The 19961-nt window shown below is 28.6% G+C and overlaps 2 protein-coding genes across 2 annotated transcripts; one reads left to right on the top strand and one right to left on the bottom strand.

Annotated features, from left to right (window-relative positions):
* The first annotated feature begins 313 nt into the window (after nucleotides 1–313).
* On the top strand, nucleotides 314–1562 carry LOC119613734 (lectin subunit alpha-like). Its single transcript, XM_037969779.1, has 3 exons — nucleotides 314–472; nucleotides 560–671; nucleotides 744–1562. Exons 1-3 carry the CDS (start codon nucleotides 347–349, stop codon nucleotides 959–961), a joined length of 456 nt encoding a protein of 151 aa, XP_037825707.1. The 5' UTR covers nucleotides 314–346; the 3' UTR covers nucleotides 962–1562.
* A 6604-nt stretch (nucleotides 1563–8166) lies between these two features.
* LOC119613733 (phospholipase A1 2-like) lies at nucleotides 8167–11336 on the bottom strand. Its single transcript, XM_037969778.1, has 3 exons — nucleotides 11049–11336; nucleotides 10611–10983; nucleotides 8167–9064 (listed from the first exon to the last, which is right to left on the bottom strand). The coding sequence occupies exons 1-3, from the start codon at nucleotides 11098–11100 to the stop codon at nucleotides 8347–8349; spliced, it is 1143 nt and encodes a 380-aa protein (XP_037825706.1). The 5' UTR covers nucleotides 11101–11336; the 3' UTR covers nucleotides 8167–8346.
* Between the last annotated feature and the right edge of the window lie 8625 nt (nucleotides 11337–19961).

Genomic DNA, 19961 nt, shown 5'->3' with positions numbered 1-19961 from the left:
TTTCATTTTCAACAATTAAATTGTTATTTTATTTATTAATTGCTTTTACCTAAACGAGAAAGATCTTACATTTTTTTATATAATTAAAATTATCAACATTAACTTATAACGTTTCATTATTTCAATTTACATACTCATAAGAAATATGTATCTCAGACAATAGCCCATTGATCTCACCAAAGTTAATAACTATATATACATACTTCCTAAACTTGTGTAGCATACCGGCTATTTAATCTCTTAAAAGCTGTTGAACAGCTTCAAAACTTTGAATTTTAAGAATATGAACGAAGCCGCACTCAGTTGTTAAAGTAATTTCAAAGAGAGTGATTCTTTATTTAAAAAAATGCGAATAAAAGACCGGCTTAAGTTTTTGTTGTTTATTAACATAATATTTATTTGTTTATTAAATGATAACGTGAGCGTAGCTAAAAATATTAATAAGGCTTATTTGATTGAAGAACAAAAATTTGTAAGTGAAAAAGTAAAAAAAAATTGCAGTGTTTTTTTTTAACTAAAAAAGTTAAAAAATATAATAAATGAAATTCATTCTTTACAGTTAACTTGGCAGAATGCATTGGACTATTGTAAAAATATGAGCATGACTCTATTTAAAATCGAAAACTATGATGAATTTGAGTATTTAAAATCGATTATAAAGGCCAAATATGGTAAATTAAATTATATATTATTTAATTATAATTTATAATAATAAAATATGTACTTTTTGTGTTTAATTAAAGGTCGTATTTTCCCCTACTGGTTGGGTGCCTATAAAATAAATGGTATTTTCAAATGGGTTGAGACGGGAGAAAATGTTAAATTATTCTTATGGCATGCTGGTGAACCAAATGATAAAAGTGGTCATGAAAAGTGCATACACACCTGGGAGGAGGATTTCGATTGGAATGATAATGATTGTGAAAGGGAATTGCCATTTATATGTGAATTAAAAGATTGAAAACAAGTATTATAGGAACAATTTAATATATAGAATATATCGATCATTTATTAATAGACTGACCTGACTCAAAACAGAAAAAAGCTAAATTTATAAATAAGTCTTGGTGTTTGGAAAAAATTAAACCAGTTTTTAATAATAGAGTTTAATATGTGTCTCATCTAAATTTAAATTGAATATCATTATACCCTGCATCACTATTGTGGGGTGGATATTATGCGCTTGTGCTGATGTTTGTATCACGTCCTGCACCCACTTAAATTATATCAATCGACTCAGACTTTCACTTTCTGAGTAGATTTCGCTATGTCCGTCTATCCGTCCGTCTGTCTGTCCATCCATACATCCGTCCGTCTGTGTGTCCATGTAAACGTTGTGCGCACGCCGCAGGTCCCAAATTTTAATTTGATGAAATTTGTCACAAACTCATCTTTTGACTCAAGGACAAAGCTTAAGTTTTAAACCTTTAACAACAAAATCCCTCTTACACCGGCAATAATATTATATTTAACTGCAAAATAGTTCAAGATGTCTTATAGTAAATGATAACGTTATTATTAGAAATTAATTATTACAAAAAATAAACATTATTTTGACATAATGTGACGGTATTAATTTATAAATTATTTTAAAATTCAAATTTCAAAACAATGTGACTTTTACTCTGTGCAGGTAAATTATTATCTTCGTATATAACTAACTAACTAACTAACTAACTAACTAACTAACTAACTAACTAACTACTACACTAACTAACTACCTAACTAACTAACTAACTAACTACTACAACTAACTAACTAACTAACTAACTACTAACTAACTAACTAACTACTAACTAACTAACTAACTAACGAACTAACTAACTAACTAACTAACTAACTAACTAACTAACTAAACTAACTAACTACTAACTAACTACGAACTAACTAACTAACTACTACTAACTAACTAACTAACTACTAACTAACTAACTACTAACTAACTAACTAACTAACTAACTAACTAACTAACTAACTAACTAACTAACTACTAACTAACTAACTAACTAACTAACTACTAACTAACTAACTAACTAACTAACTAACTAACTAACGAACTAACTAACTAACTAACTAACTAACTAACTAACTAACTGAACTAACCCTACCTAACTAACTAACTAACTAACTAACTAACTAACTAACTAACTAACTAACTAACTAACTAACTAACTAACTAACTAACTAACTAACTAACTAACTAACTACTAACTAACTAACTAACTAACTACTAACTAACTAACTAACTAACTAACTAACTAACTAACGAACTAACTAACTAACTAACTAACTAACTAACTAACTAACTAACTAACTAACTAACTAACTAACTAACTAACTAACTAACTAACTAACTAACTAACTAACTAACTAACTAACTAACTAAACTAACTAACTAACTAACTAACTAACTAACTAACTAACTAACTAACTACTAACTAACTAACTAACTAACTAACTAACTAACTAACTAACTAACTAACTAACTACTAACTAACTAACTAACTAACTAACTAACTAACTAACTAACTACTAACTAACTAACTAACTAACTAACTAACTAACTAACTACTAACTAACTAACTAACTAACTAACTACTAACTACTAACTAACTAACTAACTACTAACTAACGAACTAACTAACTAACTAACTAACTAACTAACTAACTACTAACTAACTAACTAACTAACTACTAACTAACTACTAACTAACTAACTAACTAACTAACTAACTAACTAACTAACTAACTAACTAACTAACTAACTAACTAACTAACTAACTAACTACTAACTAACTAACTAACTAACTAACTACACTAACTAACTAACTAACTAACTAACTAACTACTAACTAACTAACTAACTAACTAACTAACTAACTAACTAACTAACTAACTAACTACTAACTAACTAACTAACTAACTAACTAACTAACTAACTAACTAACTACTAACTAACTAACTAACTAACTAACTAACTAACTAACTACTAACTAACTAACTAACTAACTAACTACTAACTAACTAACTAACTAACTAACTAACTAACTAACTAACTAACTAACTACTAACTAACTAACTAACTAACTAACTAACTAACTAACTAACTAACTAACTAACTAACTAACTAACTAACTAACTAACTAACTAACTAACTAACTAACTAACTAACTAACTAACTACTAACTAACTAACTACTAACTAACTAACTAACTAACTAACTAACTAACTAACTAACTAACTAACTAACTAACTAACTAACTAACTAACTAACTAACTAACTAACTAACTAACTAACTAACTAACTAACTAACTAACTAACTAACTAACTAACTAACTACTAACTAACTAACTAACTAACTAACTAACTAACTAACTACTAACTAACTAACTAACTAACTAACTACTAACTAACTACTAACTAACTAACTAACTAACTAACTAACTAACTAACTAACTAACTAACTAACTAACTAACTAACTAACTAACTAACTAACTAACTAACTAACTAACTAACTAACTAACTAACTAACTAACTAACTAACTAACTAACTAACTAACTAACTAACTAACTAACTACTAACTAACTAACTAACTAACTAACTAACTAACTAACTAACTAACTAACTAACTAACTACTAACTAACTAACTAACTAACTAACTAACTAAACTAACTAACTAACTAACTAACTAACGAACTAACTACTAACTAAATAACTAGACTACTAACTAACTAACTAACTAAATAACTACAACTAACTACTAACTAACTAACTACTACTAATAACTAACTAACTAACCTACTAACTACTAACTAACTAACTAACTAACCTAACTAATAACTAACAACTAACTAACTACTACTACTACTAACTAACTAACTAACTAACTTACTAACTAACTTAACACACCTAACTACTAACGGTTTTCGCTATCTTTATTATTAGCATTTTAGCTCATTATTTTAAAACGCTCGGATGTCATATGACAAGTACTTACCACGCTCTTTACGAATGACTTATTAATACCGACTTAAGAATAGGGATTTTAAAAATTATTTTGTTTTACTTACAAAAAAAATTTGCTCAGACAGAATAAGAACCTGGACCTCTTGGTCATTAGTTTGCACAGAAAAACTTTCACACAGAAAACATTTTCTTTGGTTTGTGTAAAAAACTGTTGCTAGTTCAATATAAAGTATATGTAAGTAATTATAACAGTACTGACAGACTGTTTGTAGTAAACACTGGGTTATCAAGCTTTTGCTGGGTACGTATAAACAAATTAATTTTTTCATTTCAAAACTTTTTTTAATAATTTTTTTTCAAGACCTGCTTAATATGTAGAGATTAACAAAAAACATATTTTTTGTTCCACTTTACAAAAGTTATGTTTTATTTTTAGCACTTATCTTTTTCTCCTAAAGGGTTAAATTTAAACATAGATACATATGTATATAAAAATACATATTTACCATGCAAAATCTTTAGTTACCAGGTAAGAGGTTAAACCGCTAAAATTTACCGATATAATAGTATTTTAAAGCATTATTTTAACGTGGTGATATCATTGGAGGCAAGTATATACCACAACCGCTTACAAGTAAATAGAAAAATCAATCAAGGTAAATCGAATGAAAAAACATATACAGCTTCTATATCTTCACGTAGAAGCTGACTAATGGATTAGAAAGTATTTATATAACACATTATTAAGGAACATCTATGCAATTATATGTAGTAGTCATTGAAAAGTTTTTACTGGGATACTTCTTATGTTTAGATGCGATTCCATAAGTTTTCGGCACATTTTAGTTAAATTAAAATATTTATGTTTTGAACGTGCTTGTCGCTGTTAATTTTTAGCTGTTTTCGGTTTTTATTTGTTTTATGTTTGTCAACTCCTTATGTTGTTAGTTAGTATCTCGATACACTACCACCATTACCACCCCCTAAATTCACATTAGAAAAGTTTATAGTAAAACAACATTAAAATAAGTACATTTAGACATATTACACTGTAAGTGTAGATTACACTAACATATTTAATGCACTCAAAAAATATTGTTAGTTAAACATTTTTGTAATTACCATCAAGCTTGTCATTTCATTGAACTATTCGTCATATTTTAGATGTTTATCCGTCTGTCTGTGAGATCCATACAAGGGAAGCTAGAGGTTTTAAGGACCTTTAATAGACACCAAAATCGACGAACAAAATGCAACATCTCGGCTGGTCCATTTTCGTCGATCCAATTTGATCCAAATGTTGCGACAATGTGTGCTTTACGTGAACATCTGCCGTGTTGGCCTTATTTCAAGATGCTATTGGATGAGCTGACTAGACGACATCCTTCTTTCCTTCATGTCGGTGATAATTTTTATACATGTTTCTGCCGATCCATGTACAAACACTTGCTCAAGTACTCGAGCTGTCAAATCTCTAAAAATTGTCTCCCCGTACCTTAACTTCCGAGATGCAATTTAACTCTTAGGGGACAGCTTATGAAAATCTCTGGTGTAATCACTTAAATTTTAAATTGTGCATTTTATACAATTTAAACAGATTTCTCGTTATGAGAGTATAAAGCGCCCATATCCATGTATATAAAATTTATGTTATTTTTACAAAATGTCTCTTTAGATTTTAATGCACATTCTAGTTAAAATACACACTATAATTGAAGTGGTTTTTATAGCCATCACTAAAAAAGAGGGGAGTATATTGATTTCGTTCTATCGTTCGTAACACCACGAAATGAAGATCCACAAAATTACGATTATGTACATATACATATGGGGAATTTTGTGTCGAGTGAACCAACTTTAAAAATCGATGTCTTCTAGTACCAATATGTGAAAAGTTACACTCAATTGAATAAAACCCTGTATGACCAATATATCCAACTGACCCCTTATAAGTCCGGCAGTACTTGAACGATAGAGCTGAAAATCTGTGTCTGACATACTTTCCAATAGTACTAACGTGCAAATTTCGTCAAAATCGATTTTTTTGAGTTGGGTCACTTGACATGAAAATCCCCATATATTTTGCGGCCTTATTGTATTGTACAACGTTATAACATTATCGCACTGTGCAACTTTTGAATACCACAATAGAATAGACTTGTAATATCGGTCTATGTCCCCACAGGACGCGTTTCCCAGCATATAATTTAATTAGGAAAAATCGTGATTTAAGTTTGCTCGCTAGCTAGCTAGTGTTAGTTAGTTAGTTAGTTAGTTAGTTAGTTAGTTAGTTAGTTAGTTAGTTAGTTAGTTAGGTAGTTAGTAGTTAGTTAGTTAGTAGTTAGTTAGTTAGTAGTTGGTTAGGTTAGTTAGTTAGTTATGTAGTTAGTTATTAGTTAGTGTAGTTAGTAGTAGTTGTAGTTAGTTAGTTAGTTAGTTAGTTAGTTAGTTAGTTTAGTTAGTTAGTTAGTAGTTAGTTAGTTAGTTTAGTTAGTTAGTTAGTTAGTTAGTTAGTTAGTTAGTTAGTTAGTTAGTTAGTTAGTTAGTTAGTTAGTTAGTTAGTTAGTTAGTTAGTTAGTTAGTTAGTTAGTTAGTTAGTTAGTAGTTGTTAGTTAGTTAGTTAGTTAGTTAGTTAGTTAGTTAGTTAGTTAGTTAGTTAGTTAGTTAGTTAGTTAGTAGTTAGTTAGTTGTAGTTAGTTAGTTAGTTAGTTAGTTAGTTAGTTAGTTAGTAGTAGTAGTTAGTTAGTTAGTTAGTTAGTTAGTTAGTTAGTTAGTAGTTAGTTAGTAGTTAGTTAGTTAGTTAGTTAGTTAGTTAGTTAGTTATTAGTTAGTTAGTTAGTTAGTTAGTTAGTTAGTTAGTTAGTTAGTTAGTTAGTTAGTTAGTTAGTTAGTAGTTAGTTAGTTAGTTAGTTAGTTAGTTAGTTAGTTAGTTAGTTAGTAGTTAGTTAGTGAGTTAGTTAGTTAGTTAGTTAGTTAGTAGTTAGTTAGTTAGTTAGTTAGTTAGTTAGTTAGTTAGTTAGTTAGTTAGTTAGTTAGTTAGTTAGTTAGTTAGGTAGTTAGTTAGTTAGTTAGTTAGTTAGTTAGTTAGTTAGTAGTAGTTAGTAGTTAGTTAGTTAGTTAGTTAGTTAGTTAGTTAGTTAGTTAGTTAGTAGTAGTTAGTTAGTTAGTTAGTAGTTAGTTGTTAGTTGTTAGTTAGTTGTTAGTTAGTTAGTTAGTTAGTTAGTTAGTTAGGTTAGTTAGTTAGTTAGTAGTTAGTTAGTTAGTTAGTAGTTAGTTAGTTAGTTAGTTAGTTAGTTAGTTAGTTAGTTAGTTAGTAGTTAGTTAGTTAGTAGTTAGTTAGTTAGTTAGTTAGTTAGTAGTAGTTAGTAGTTAGTTAGTTAGTTAGTTAGTTAGTTAGTTAGTTAGTTAGTTAGTTCGTTAGTAGTTAGTTAGTTAGTTAGTTAGTTAGTTAGTTAGTTAGTTAGTTAGTTAGTTATTTAGTTAGTTATTTAGTTAGTAGTAGTTAGTAGTTAGTTAGTTAGTTAGTTAGTTAGTTAGTTAGTTAGTTAGTTAGTTAGTTAGTAGTAGTTAGTTAGTTTAGTTAGTTAGTTATGTTTTAGTTAGTTAGTTCGTTAGTTAGTTAGTTAGTTAGTTAGTTAGTTAGTTAGTTAGTTAGTTAGTTAGTTAGTTAGTTAGTTAGTTAGTTAGTTAGTTAGTTAGTTAGATTAGTTAGTTAGTTAGTTAGTTACTTATATTCTGGGCTGTTACCAAACATCCGTATAAACACATTATACTTCCTCGCTTTATTAGTATAGGGTATAAACAAATAACTCATACACATTGCACTGCATTATCTTTTATGCCACAAAGGCATTTCACTTAAAATTTACGTATGTATGTATGTGTTATGTACACTGGCTTTGATGATGCTTTTTTCGTTTGTTTGTTTCTATGTATTTTCAAAATTATAATTGTCTGGTTATAAAATTACAAATGTATGAATGTTGAGTACACAATATTTCCGTTTTCACATAAAATTTAATTAGTTCGTAAAATGTTTGTGTTTTTTTTGTTTTGTTTGCAGCAACCAACCAACTTCCGTATGCTTTTTTAGTATAAACAAAAACTAAATAATTATTGTAATTATAAAGTTATAAAATCTTAATAACACAAAGTTATAAAACATGCTCTGCATATTAATGGTTAAAATTCTTTGATACCTTCATATATGTATGTTTTTATTTTAATTATATTTTTAATATTTTTTGTAGAGATCTTGGGGTAATAAATACAGTTAAACTAATATAAATAGTTTTAATAAATAAATAATATTAAGTAATTGTAAACTCAGGTACTTTAGCTATAATTAAATAACTATCTTCCTTCAATTTTAATCCCTATTTTTCCGTATTGGCTCTACCCAAAGCATAGGGCTCTTTGGCATTGGTATCCACATAAAATATACCACTTTTGGGTATAGAAGGTTCTCCTCCCATACGATATTCTTGTGTATCATCACAATCCCATTCGGGCTTACGACTTAAACATCTTATACCATAAAATCCTAGCGGAGAATTTAGCGATTCCACAAACATTTTATATGCTCTTATATGAGAACAGCCTACGTAGTAGCATTTCTTCTGATAACTACCAAAGTTGGGATAAAAAGTGGCATTACCGGTCGGCTCTAAGAAACCCAAATTACGGCTGGTCTGTATACTCTCCACATATTTGGCATCTGTAGGATCTATACGAAAATCGGTACTCTTCTTGCGAAATTTAGGTCCAGCAGGATCTAAAGCAAATATGGTATTATAACGATTAGGCCAGCTGCGTTTACCAGCAGCTCCAGCTATTTGAGCACCCAAAGAGTGGCCAATAAGATAAATGTCATCGTATTTAATATCGGCCTTTTCTGCTAAATAATTAGTGAATCTGGCCAAGTGGGCTCCAAAGGTCTCGATAAGTCTTACTACATGAAAATAGTTGATATTGGCAGCATGTGAACTCCAATCGGCTATGATTACGTTAAAGTCGCCTTTCTGAAGGTAAGCATTTTTAATATCACGATTAAAGGAACCGCGAGATTGACTCATCCAACCATGGATAATGATTCTGAAAAATTAAAAAAATGTCGATAACAATAATAATACGGATAAATATAAATATTTTCTGTAGAAACCTTATAAGGACAAACATTTTCTATAGAAAACTTTACCCAGATAAACATTTTCTATAAAAAACTTATTCAGATAAACATTTTCTATAGAAAACTTTATCCGGATATACATTTTCTACAGAAAACTTTATCTGGATAAACATTTTCTACAGAAACTTTATGCGGACAAACACTTTCTATAGAAGACATTATCCGGATAAACATATTCTATAGAAAACTTTATCCGGATAAACATTTCCTATAGAAAACTTTATATGGATAAACTTTCTATAAAAAAATTCATTCGGATAAACATTATGTATAGAAACTTTATTCGGATAAGCATTTTCTATAGTAAAAGTTCTACGGATAAACATTTTCTATAGAAAACATTTTCCGGAAAAACAGTGTCTATAGGAAACTTTATCCGGATACACATTTTCTATAGACAACTTTATCCAAATAAACATTTTGTACAGAAAACTTTATCTGGATAAAAATTTTCTACAGAAACTTTATCCGGACAAACATTTTCTATAAAAGACATTATCCGGATAAACATATTCTATAAAAGACTTTATTCGGATAAACATTTTCTATAAAAGACTTTATTTGGATAAACATTTTCTATAGAAACTTCATCCGGATAAACATTTCCTATAGAAAACTGTATATGGATGAACTTTTTCTATAGAAAACTTCATTCGGATAAACATTTTCTATAAAAAAAATTCACTCCGATAAACATTATGTATAGAAACTTTATTCGGATAAGCATTTTCTATAGTAAACGTTATACGAATAAGCATTTTCTATAGAAAACATTTTCCGGATAAACATTGTCTATAGAAATCTTAATCCGAATAAACATATTGTATAGAAAACATTTTCCGGATAAACATTTTCTATAGAAATCTTAATCCGTACACAGAGGGAAAAAAGAAATATACACGCTTGGTACAAAATTGGCACCAAAGAGTTTGTAATTTTTCAATAACAACCGTTGTCAAAGTATATACATACGTACGACAACACTATGTCGCAACGTTGTCAACATTGCAACAATTCGTTGTCGAAATCTAAATTTTTTACACATACGTTGTCTAAATGTTAACAAACGTGGTAAGTTCACTATTGCAAACAATCCGTTGCCAATGTATATACTTTGACAACGGTTGTTATTGAAAAATTACAAACTCTTTGGTGCCAATTTGGTACCAAGCGTGTATATTTCTTTTTCCCTCTGTGTATAAACATATTGTATATAAAACTTATCCAGATAAACATTTTCTATAGAAAACTTTATCCGTATAATTTTATCTTTCTTTTATATAGGAAGCTTTATGCGGATAAACATGTTTATACTTATTTTTCAATATTTAGTTAAAACTAAAGATTTTGTTAAAAACATTAAAGCGAAATAATTAAAATCTTTCTCTGAAAAAGTTAATTTACTCACGGATGTAATTTAGTTTAAAAAAATTCTATCTTTCGTATAATTACCTTGTGGGCACTGACGCATTCAAACCGGATGACAACAATGAATTTATATCTCCCATTATCAATTCTTTGCCACAGTCCGGAAACTCTCTTTTAAATAGATAAAAATGCATTTCCAGTCTAGGACGGGAAAATGGACTTAAATTTCTAACCAGTTTCTTGAGAAATGGTACATCGATAAATCTTCTAAAGCCACGTTCTTGTCTCAAATCTTTATCACATTTTTGCCATTCACAATATTCTTCATCGTCATTTTCGTCTTCTAGATCTGGAGTTATATCATTGTTATCGTTTAATTCACCCACGGGATAATCTTCATCGTAATCATAAGCATCTATGGATTCCGTGTCTGAGCTGTTGGATGTTGTTGCTGCATCTATAATATTTTCTTTCATAAATTAATCTCATTATATATTTTAATTGTTTTAAATAAAAACTCACTTAAACTGCGTGTGGCACTTAAAATAAATAAACTTATTAATAAAATTCTCATGGTTTAGCTTTGATATTTATTATTTTTAGCTTCAATCAACTGCACTTGTGAGTCAACAAAATATTTATACAATAACAATAAAAATAATTGCCTTTTGCTATTCCGTTATTTACTATTTATTGTTCTTTTAGGTTAAAGAAGCAAAAGTTTTACTCTTTTTCTTTATTATTATTATAATTATTATAAATTTTAAATTGATTTTGCTTTACTGCACTTTACTTGACTGGCTATTGAACTCTAATGTTTCTGTTCAATTATATTTGTTGGCTTTTATATCGTTTTATTTAAACAATAGTAGTTAGTTAGTTGCTGCTGCTGCTTATTTCGCTAAACTAGTTTTTTTTTTTCTGTTGTGTTTCATGTAGTTTACTTGCTTTATTTAGTATTTCTCTCAGTTTTTGATCTTATTTTTAGTATTTTGTTTTAAAATTAGTATATTACTAAACTTTTGCTGTTGCTACTTTTGTTTGCAAAATGTTTAATGCATTAATGCGGAATTATTAACCCATTTGTGAAGAGGGGTTGATCTGAAACCAGAATAATAAGTTTTGTTGCCAAAAATATTTAACTTTTATTTAAATAATATTTATTTATGCAGAAAACCTGATAGGGATAAATAATTTTGGAGTAAAATTTAATCCGCATTAATATATTTTAAAAAACTTTATCTGGATAAACATTTTCTAAGGAAAACGTTTTCGGTTTATACTTTTTTACAAAAAACTTATCAGTATAAAGTTTTGCTACTTTTGTAGTCTAGTCTATAGTCTAGTCTATAGTCTAGTCTATAGTCTAGTCTAGTCTAGTCTAGTCTAGTCTATAGTCTAGTCTATAGTCTAGTCTAGTCTATAGTCTAGTCTATAGTCTAGTCTATAGTCTAGTCTATAGTCTAGTCTATAGTCTAGTCTATAGTCTAGTCTATAGTCTAGTCTATAGTCTAGTCTATAGTCTAGTCTATATTCTAGTCTATAGTCTAGTCTATAGTCTAGTCTATAGTCTAGTCTATAGTCTAGTCTATAGTCTAGTCTATAGTCTAGTCTAAAGTCTAGTCTATAGTCTAGTCTATAGTCTAGTCTATAGTCTAGTCTATAGTCTAGTCTGTAGTCTAGTCTATAGTCTAGTCTATAGTCTAGTCTGTAGTCTAGTCTAGTCTATAGTCCAGTCTATAGTCTAGTCTATAGTCTATAATCTAGTCTATAGTCTAGTCTATAGACTAGTCTATAGTATAGTCTATAGACTAGTCTATAGTCTAGTCTATAGTCTAGTCTATAGTCTAGTCTATAGTCTAGTCTATAGTCTAGTCTATAGTCTAGTCTATAGACTAGTCTATAGTCTAGCCTATAGTCTAATCTATAGTCTAGTCTATAGTCCAGTCTATAGTCTAGTCTAGTCTATAGTCTAGTCTATAGTCTAGTCTATAGTCTGGTCTATAGTCTAGTCTATAGTCTAGTCTATAGTCTAGTCTATAGTCTAGTCTATAGTCTAGTCTATAGTCTAGTCTATAGTCTAGTCTATAGTTTAGTCTATAGTCTAGTCTATAGTCTAGTCTATAGTCTAGTCTATAGTCTAGTCTATAGTCTAGTCTATAGTCTAGTCTATAGTCTAGTCTATAGTCTAGTCTATAGTCTAGTCTATAGTCTAGTCTATAGTCTAGTCTATAGTCTAGTCTATAGTCTAGTCATAGTCTAGTCTATAGTCTAGTCTATAGTCTAGTCTATAGTCTAGTCTATAGTCTAGTCTATAGTCTAGTCTATAGTCTAGTCTATAGTCTAGTCTATAGTCTAGTCTATAGTCTAGTCTATAGTCTAGTCTATAGTCTATCTATAGTCTAGTCTATAGTCTAGTCTATAGTCTAGTCTATAGTCTAGTCTATAGTCTAGTCTATAGTCTAGTCTATAGTCTAGTCTATAGTCTAGTCTATAGTCTAGTCTATAGTCTAGTCTATAGTCTAGTCTATAGTCTAGTCTATAGTCTAGTCTATAGTCTAGTCTATAGTCTAGTCTATAGTCTAGTCTATAGTCTAGTCTATAGTCTAGTCTATAGTCTAGTCTATAGTCTAGTCTATAGTCTAGTCTATAGTCTAGTCTATAGTCTAGTCTATAGTCTAGTCTATAGTCTAGTCTATAGTCTAGTCTATAGTCTAGTCTATAGTCTAGTCTATAGTCTAGTCTATAGTCTATAGTCTAGTCTATAGTCTATAGTCTAGTCTATAGTCTAGTCTATAGTCTAGTCTATAGTCTAGTCTATAGTCTAGTCTATAGTCTAGTCTATAGTCTAGTCTATAGTCTAGTCTATAGTCTAGTCTATAGTCTAGTCTATAGTCTAGTCTATAGTCTAGTCTATAGTCTAGTCTATAGTCTAGTCTATAGTCTAGTCTATAGTCTAGTCTATAGTCTAGTCTATAGTCTAGTCTATAGTCTAGTCTATAGTCTAGTCTATAGTCTAGTCCATAGTCTAGTCTATAGTCTAGTCTATAGTCTAGTCTATCTAGTCTATAGTCTAGTCTATAGTCTAGTCTATCTAGTCTATAGTCTAGTCTATAGTCTAGTCTATAGTCTAGTCTATAGTCTAGTCTATAGTCTAGTCTATAGTCTAGTCTATAGTCTAGTCTATAGTCTAGTCTATAGTCTAGTTTATAGTCTAGTCTATAGTCTAGTCTATAGTCTAGTCTATAGACTAGTCTATAGTCTAGTCCATAGTCTAGTCTATAGTCTAGTCTATAGTCTAGTCTATAGTCTAGTCTAGTCTATAGTCTAGTCTATAGTCTAGTCTATAGTCTAGTCTATAGTCTAGTCTATAGTCTAGTCTATAGTCTAGTCTATAGTCTAGTCTAGTCTAGTCTATAGTCTAGTCTATAGTCTAGTCTATAGTCTAGTCTATAGTCTAGTCTATAGTCTAGTCTATAGTCTAGTCTATAGTCTAGTCTATAGTCTAGTCTATAGTCTAGTCTATAGTCTAGTCTATAGTCTAGTCTATAGTCTAGTCTATAGTCTATCTATAGTCTAGTCTAGTCTAGTCTATAGTCTAGTCTATAGTCTAGTCTATAGTCTAGTCTATAGTCTAGTCTAGTCTATAGTCTAGTCTAGTCTAGTCTATAGTCTAGTCTAGTCTATAGTCTAGTCTATAGTCTAGTCTATAGTCTAGTCTATAGTCTAGTCTATAGTCTAGTCTATAGTCTAGTCTATAGTCTAGTCTATAGTCTAGTCTATAGTCTAGTCTATAGTCTAGTTATAGTCTAGTCTATAGTCTAGTCTATAGTCTAGTCTATAGTCTAGTCTATAGTCTAGTCTATAGTCTAGTCTATAGTCTAGTCTATAGTCTAGTCTATAGTCTAGTCTATAGTCTAGTCTATAGTCTAGTCTATAGTCTAGTCTATAGTCTAGTCTATAGTCTAGTCTATAGTCTAGTCTATAGTCTAGTCTATAGTCTAGTCTATAGTCTAGTCTATAGTCTAGTCTATAGTCTAGTCTATAGTCTAGTCTATAGTCTAGTCTATAGTCTAGTCTATAGTCTAGTCTATAGTCTAGTCTATAGTCTAGTCTATAGTCTAGTCTATAGTCTAGTCTATAGTCTAGTCTATAGTCTAGTCTATAGTCTAGTCTATAGTCTAGTCTATAGTCTAGTCTATAGTCTATTCTATAGTCTAGTTTATAGTCTATTCTATAGTCTAATCTATAGTCTAGTTTATAGTCTATTCTATAGTCTATTCTATAGTCTAGTCTATAGTCTAGTCTATAGTTTGGTCTATAGTTTGCTCTGTAGTCTGATCTATAGTCTAGTCTATAGTCTGATCTATATGCTACTTTATAGTCTGATCTATAGTCTAGTTTATAGTCTGGTCTATATCCTACTCTATAGTATAGTGCATAGTCTGGTCTATAGTCTAGTCTATAGTATATTCTATGGTCTAGTCTATAGTCTATTCTATAGTCTAGTCTATAGTCTGGTCTATAGTCTGCTCTGTAGTCTGATCTATAGTCTAGTCTATAGTCTGATATATAGGCTACTTTATAGTCTATAGATCAGACTAGTCTAGTTTATAGTCTGGTCTATATCCTACTCTATAGTATAGTGTATAACCTATTTTATAGACTATTCTATAGGCTAGTCTCCACTCTGTTTAATAGTATAGTTTATATTCTATTTTATAGTTTAGTTTATGGTCTAGTACATGCTCTAGCTATAGTCTATGGAAAAATTGATTTAGTGCTCAAAATGCTAAAAGAGTACTATTTTGTTATAAGTTAGTACTATTTCAAAATTGCGATTTTCCATTCTGGATAATTGCCATTATTTGGAATTTTTCCGTAACTATTTTATTCTCTTACATTTAGTTACGTAATGATTCTATATTGCTCTCTAATGGGTTAATTACTATAACACATTGAACTTTACTAAACTTTTAACAGAGCCTTAAATAATATTATTTTATATAAACAAATAAACAATTAAAACAAATAAATTAGACTTGTTTAATCTCTATAAATAATGCATCTATAAAATGCAATTTGTATTCAAAACAAGAGAGAATTCCTTAAAGTATTTTACTAAAATTTAATTGTTCACTACAAATTGTTTATACTTATTTGTAGCAATTAGAGCAAACATATTATTATTTAACACTTATAAACTTTCATTCATTTATAACTTGATAAAAATCCCAAATCAAATAACTGCAATGTTGCTCTCACAGGGGATAAGATGACTGTAGTGCATACAGCCTGTTTAGAGGGGAAGTACAAACGAGAGTTAATGTTTTAAAAATAGAAATTTTCAATAAAATTTTTTATTAAACATAATAAATTATTTCACCAAGATGAGAAAATAAGGTAGAAAATTTGCTTAATTTCTTATTACTCATTTTTCTTAAACAAGAATGGTTTTAGACAAAAAAATAAATCAAATATGTAAATTACCTGATGTTTTTATATAAAAAGTGTATAATTTGAAATAATTTTGTGTATTTGGATAAAATAAACTTTATTAATTAAGAAATTCTCAGAATTATTTTAATTCCCAATAATGATGTATGTTTTTATAAGTAGAAGTCAAAGTGATATGTGAGAAATTTACGGGTTTATGGGATTTTTGTTAGAAAATCTTGTGTAACTTGAAAATTGATCAATTATAGGCCGATGCTTTATCTGGATAAATATTTTCTGTACAAAATTTCTGTTGTCATGTTGTCGGAGTAAATTAAAAAGAGCTCTCAGCATTCCATTTCTATTTTAGATGATTTCACTCATTGCGACTACGAACTTCATGGCTATCGTCTGCCTTATTCATTCATTGAAATATGTATTCTAATATATTCGACTTCCTTACTTGTTTTATGTAGTTTAGTGTAAGATTAATTCAACTTTTCATTTCACTTTAAACTAAAGTTTTTGAAATAAAATCGTAAATATCTATTTAGAATGTAAACTTTATTTTCAAAATAAACTTTTATATGTAAAAGTAGTTTAAGTGCATGTGAGAACTTTAAGATATTACAGATTGATTTCCTCAGCTTTATAACCCTCACTCTTTCTTCTGTTTGCAAAAAGGTGATAAAGTTTAAATGGTATATTAAAATGAATAGCTTTTATTTTGATTTAAAAAATATTTGAACAAATTCTTAAAATAGAATAATAAAAAGAAAAATCGAAGTAAATGTAAAAGTGTTCAATGATAAATAATGATGAATTGATTTTAAACAATTGCTTGAAACTTGAGGAAATCTATAAAACTTATTGTCTTTTCCTTTTTTGTGATAGGGTTAAAGAAAACAAATGAGGCAGTTCTTTACTTTAACAGTTATTTGTGTAAAGAAAAGTTTGAGAGGAATAAAAGCTATATTTGAGATAAGACGAAAAATTGCAAATTGCATGTAAATATAGCAGGTAAAGGTCTAACTGACTAACTAACTAACTAACTAACTAACTAACTAACTAACTAACTACTAACTAACTAACTAACTAACTAATACTAACTAACTAACTAACTAACTAACTAACTAACTACTAACTAACTAACTAACTAACTAACTAACTAACTAACTACTAACTAACTAACTAACTAACTAACTAACTAACTAACTAACTAACTAACTAACTAACTAACTAACTAACTAACTAACTAACTAACTAACTAACTAACTAACTAACTAACTAACTAACTAACTACTAACTAACTAACTAACTAACTACTAACTAACTAACTACAACTAACTAACTAACTAACTAACTAACTACTAACTAACTAACTAACTAACTAACTAACTAACTAACTAACTAACTAACTAACTACAACTAACTAACTAACTAACTAACTAACTAACTAACTAACTAACTACTACTAACACTAACTACTAACTAACTAACTAACTAACTAACTAACTACTAACTAACTAACTACTAACTAACTAACTAACTAACTAACTAACTAACTAACTAACTAACTAACTAACTAACTAACTAACTAACTAACTACTAACTAACTAACTAACTAACTACTAACTAGCTAACTAACTAACTAACTAACTAACTAACTAACTAACTAACTAACTAACTAACTAACTAAACTAACTACTAACTAAAACTAACTACTACGAACTAACTAACTAACTAACTAACTAATTAACTAACTAACTAACTAAACTACTAACTAACTAACTACTAACTACTAACTAACTAACTACTACTAACTAACTACTAACTAACTAACTAAGTAACTAACTAACTAACTAACTAACTAACCGAATAAGAATCTTGAGCTCATAATTAAATTTTATACGATCTCTTCTTCTAAATTCTTCACAACTTATTTCTGTACAAGTTCAGATGGTTTTGCTGAATTTCTTAATGATCGGGACTTATTTGACCCTAGCCGCAATACAAAGTCCTCTTTCGAAAAGTACTTGAAGGTTCGGTTACGTTGATAAGAGATTTTCAATCAATGTGGATGAGGGATGTTATATACGGAATAATATCACTCCCAAAATATTTCAATCTAATTTCGCCGAAAGCCTGACAATGGCAAAGTAAGTGCTCGACAGTTTCACGGAATCCGTTTAGAAGCAAACATTACTATCATGATGAACTATGTATAAATAAGTAGTAATCCTCTTTAAGAAAATCACTTTTTTGTCAATAAATTTTTAAAAATTTTCGAAATAATTATTATTAAAAATAATCAACATTTTTATCACACTAACAACAAGTGTAGGGTATCATATGCTTCGCCATGCCCGACTATACATAGCTATTTGTGTTTAAATGAATATAATATTTTACCACATTGGAATTAATCAATTTAAATAAAATTGCTAAACTTACAAAAATTCTTCTTTTTATGAATTTTCTACATATTTTATCATGTTTTCAAAACATTCATAAATTGAATATAACTTAAATCATCTTTTTATAAATAAAAAATAGATAAAATTTTGTAAAATAATATAAAAGCCCAGGTGTACTATTCATTCAAACTATGGAGCGCAAATAAATAAAAAACAAAACACAGACACAAAAAAGAAATAGATATAAATTTTTGTTTTGTAGCAAGTGTTATAAAGGTTATATGATGTAAAAAGTCATGTTAAAAGCCAATGAATGCACAAGTACTCATATGTGAAAACCAAATGTGAAAAAGATATGGAAAAAACCAGATAAACTATACCAAACTGAAACTCTCAAATAAAAAAGCAAAAAATAAAAAACTAAAAAATCATAGATGAGTACACATATACACGCAACGTCAAAGGATTGATATAAGCTGTGTCTAGTTTGAAGGCTTTACCAGGGTAGACAGTTGAAATTCGATTAATCCTGCATGTATATGTATAATACTCACAAAACCTCACTCTCTTAGACAGACACACAAACACACTTACAATCCTTTCATCCACATCATTTCTATTGCGAATGGCAGCTGAATTTTTAGTTGTCTATTTTTCAGGTTTTTAAGGATTTTTCTTTATAGACGATGGATTTTTGAAGGTTTTTTCAAGTTTTTATAACATGGTTCTGGTATGTGTTTGTTTTGTGAGTAAACTAAATTGACAGGTTATATGAGTGTGGCTTACACTATCAGTTGTAAAGTATCTAGAATATTGGGTATTATAAAATATACTTATTACTTATTCTTTTTTGTAAAGGGAACCATATAATATAAAATTTAGAGGAATTTGAATGTTAGATTTTAAAGGTTTTTGTTAAGCAATTGTTATTTAAGTTAAGCGTTTAAATAATGTTTGTTAAGTTGTATATTAAGTTGTATTGTATTTGTAGGTTTTGTTATATATTTCCAAGATTTTTTAGCTAGATTAGGAAATTTATATCGTTGCTATATAAACCCTTAAAACAATCATTTATTATTTTAACTGCAATCTAAAACTACAACCATCAGAGATCCATTTAACATACTACTCGACTTTAAAAATCATATTTTTTCGTGAAATATATTTATCACTTTTTAACGATTGCGAAATAAAACCATCAAAAGTTCTTTTATATGAATATATATGCAACAATGTTAAAATATCTGTATTGTATTTTTCCTCTGATATGTGTAAATAAATACATTTACAGATATGTATGTATGTAACTACTTTTATCAGTATATTTGTCTATAAATTGCAATGACTGTTGTTGGATATTTAAAAAATGGGGGATTAATATTAACATTTAATATGTAAACTATTTACACTACATTGTCACAAAGTGTCAGAGTTAAATAAATCTTTATGTAATAAAATATGCAGATTTTTTCATGCAAATGATATTATGCTGGTTATAATTTATACAGACAATATTATTCAAAGGTTAATAAAACCAAAATCTCAAAAAGCAGTTTGGAATGGGGGAGTTGAAGGTACTAGG

The sequence above is a fragment of the Lucilia sericata genome, unplaced genomic scaffold, assembly GCF_015586225.1.
Source record: "Lucilia sericata isolate MDLA Ls3-8-SP2 unplaced genomic scaffold, ASM1558622v1 Contig002277F_arrow, whole genome shotgun sequence".
Classification (NCBI taxonomy): Eukaryota; Metazoa; Arthropoda; class Insecta; order Diptera; family Calliphoridae; genus Lucilia; species Lucilia sericata.
The sequence above is the reverse complement of the archived record's forward strand: the minus strand, read 5'-3'. Positions and strand labels throughout refer to the sequence as shown.

Coding starts and splice junctions, on each gene's coding strand:
- LOC119613733 (XM_037969778.1), bottom strand. CDS start 11,100: ATGAGAATTTTATTAATAAGTTTATTTATTTTAAGTGCCACACGCAGT. Junction 10,984..11,048: donor AAGTGCCACACGCAGTTTAA/GTGAGTTTTTAT, acceptor AAAATATTATAG/ATGCAGCAACAACATCCAAC. Junction 9,065..10,610: donor AATGCGTCAGTGCCCACAAG/GTAATTATACGA, acceptor TTAATTTTTCAG/AATCATTATCCATGGTTGGA.
- LOC119613734 (XM_037969779.1), top strand. CDS start 347: ATGCGAATAAAAGACCGGCTTAAGTTTTTGTTGTTTATTAACATAATA. Junction 473..559: donor TGATTGAAGAACAAAAATTT/GTAAGTGAAAAA, acceptor CATTCTTTACAG/TTAACTTGGCAGAATGCATT. Junction 672..743: donor GATTATAAAGGCCAAATATG/GTAAATTAAATT, acceptor GTTTAATTAAAG/GTCGTATTTTCCCCTACTGG.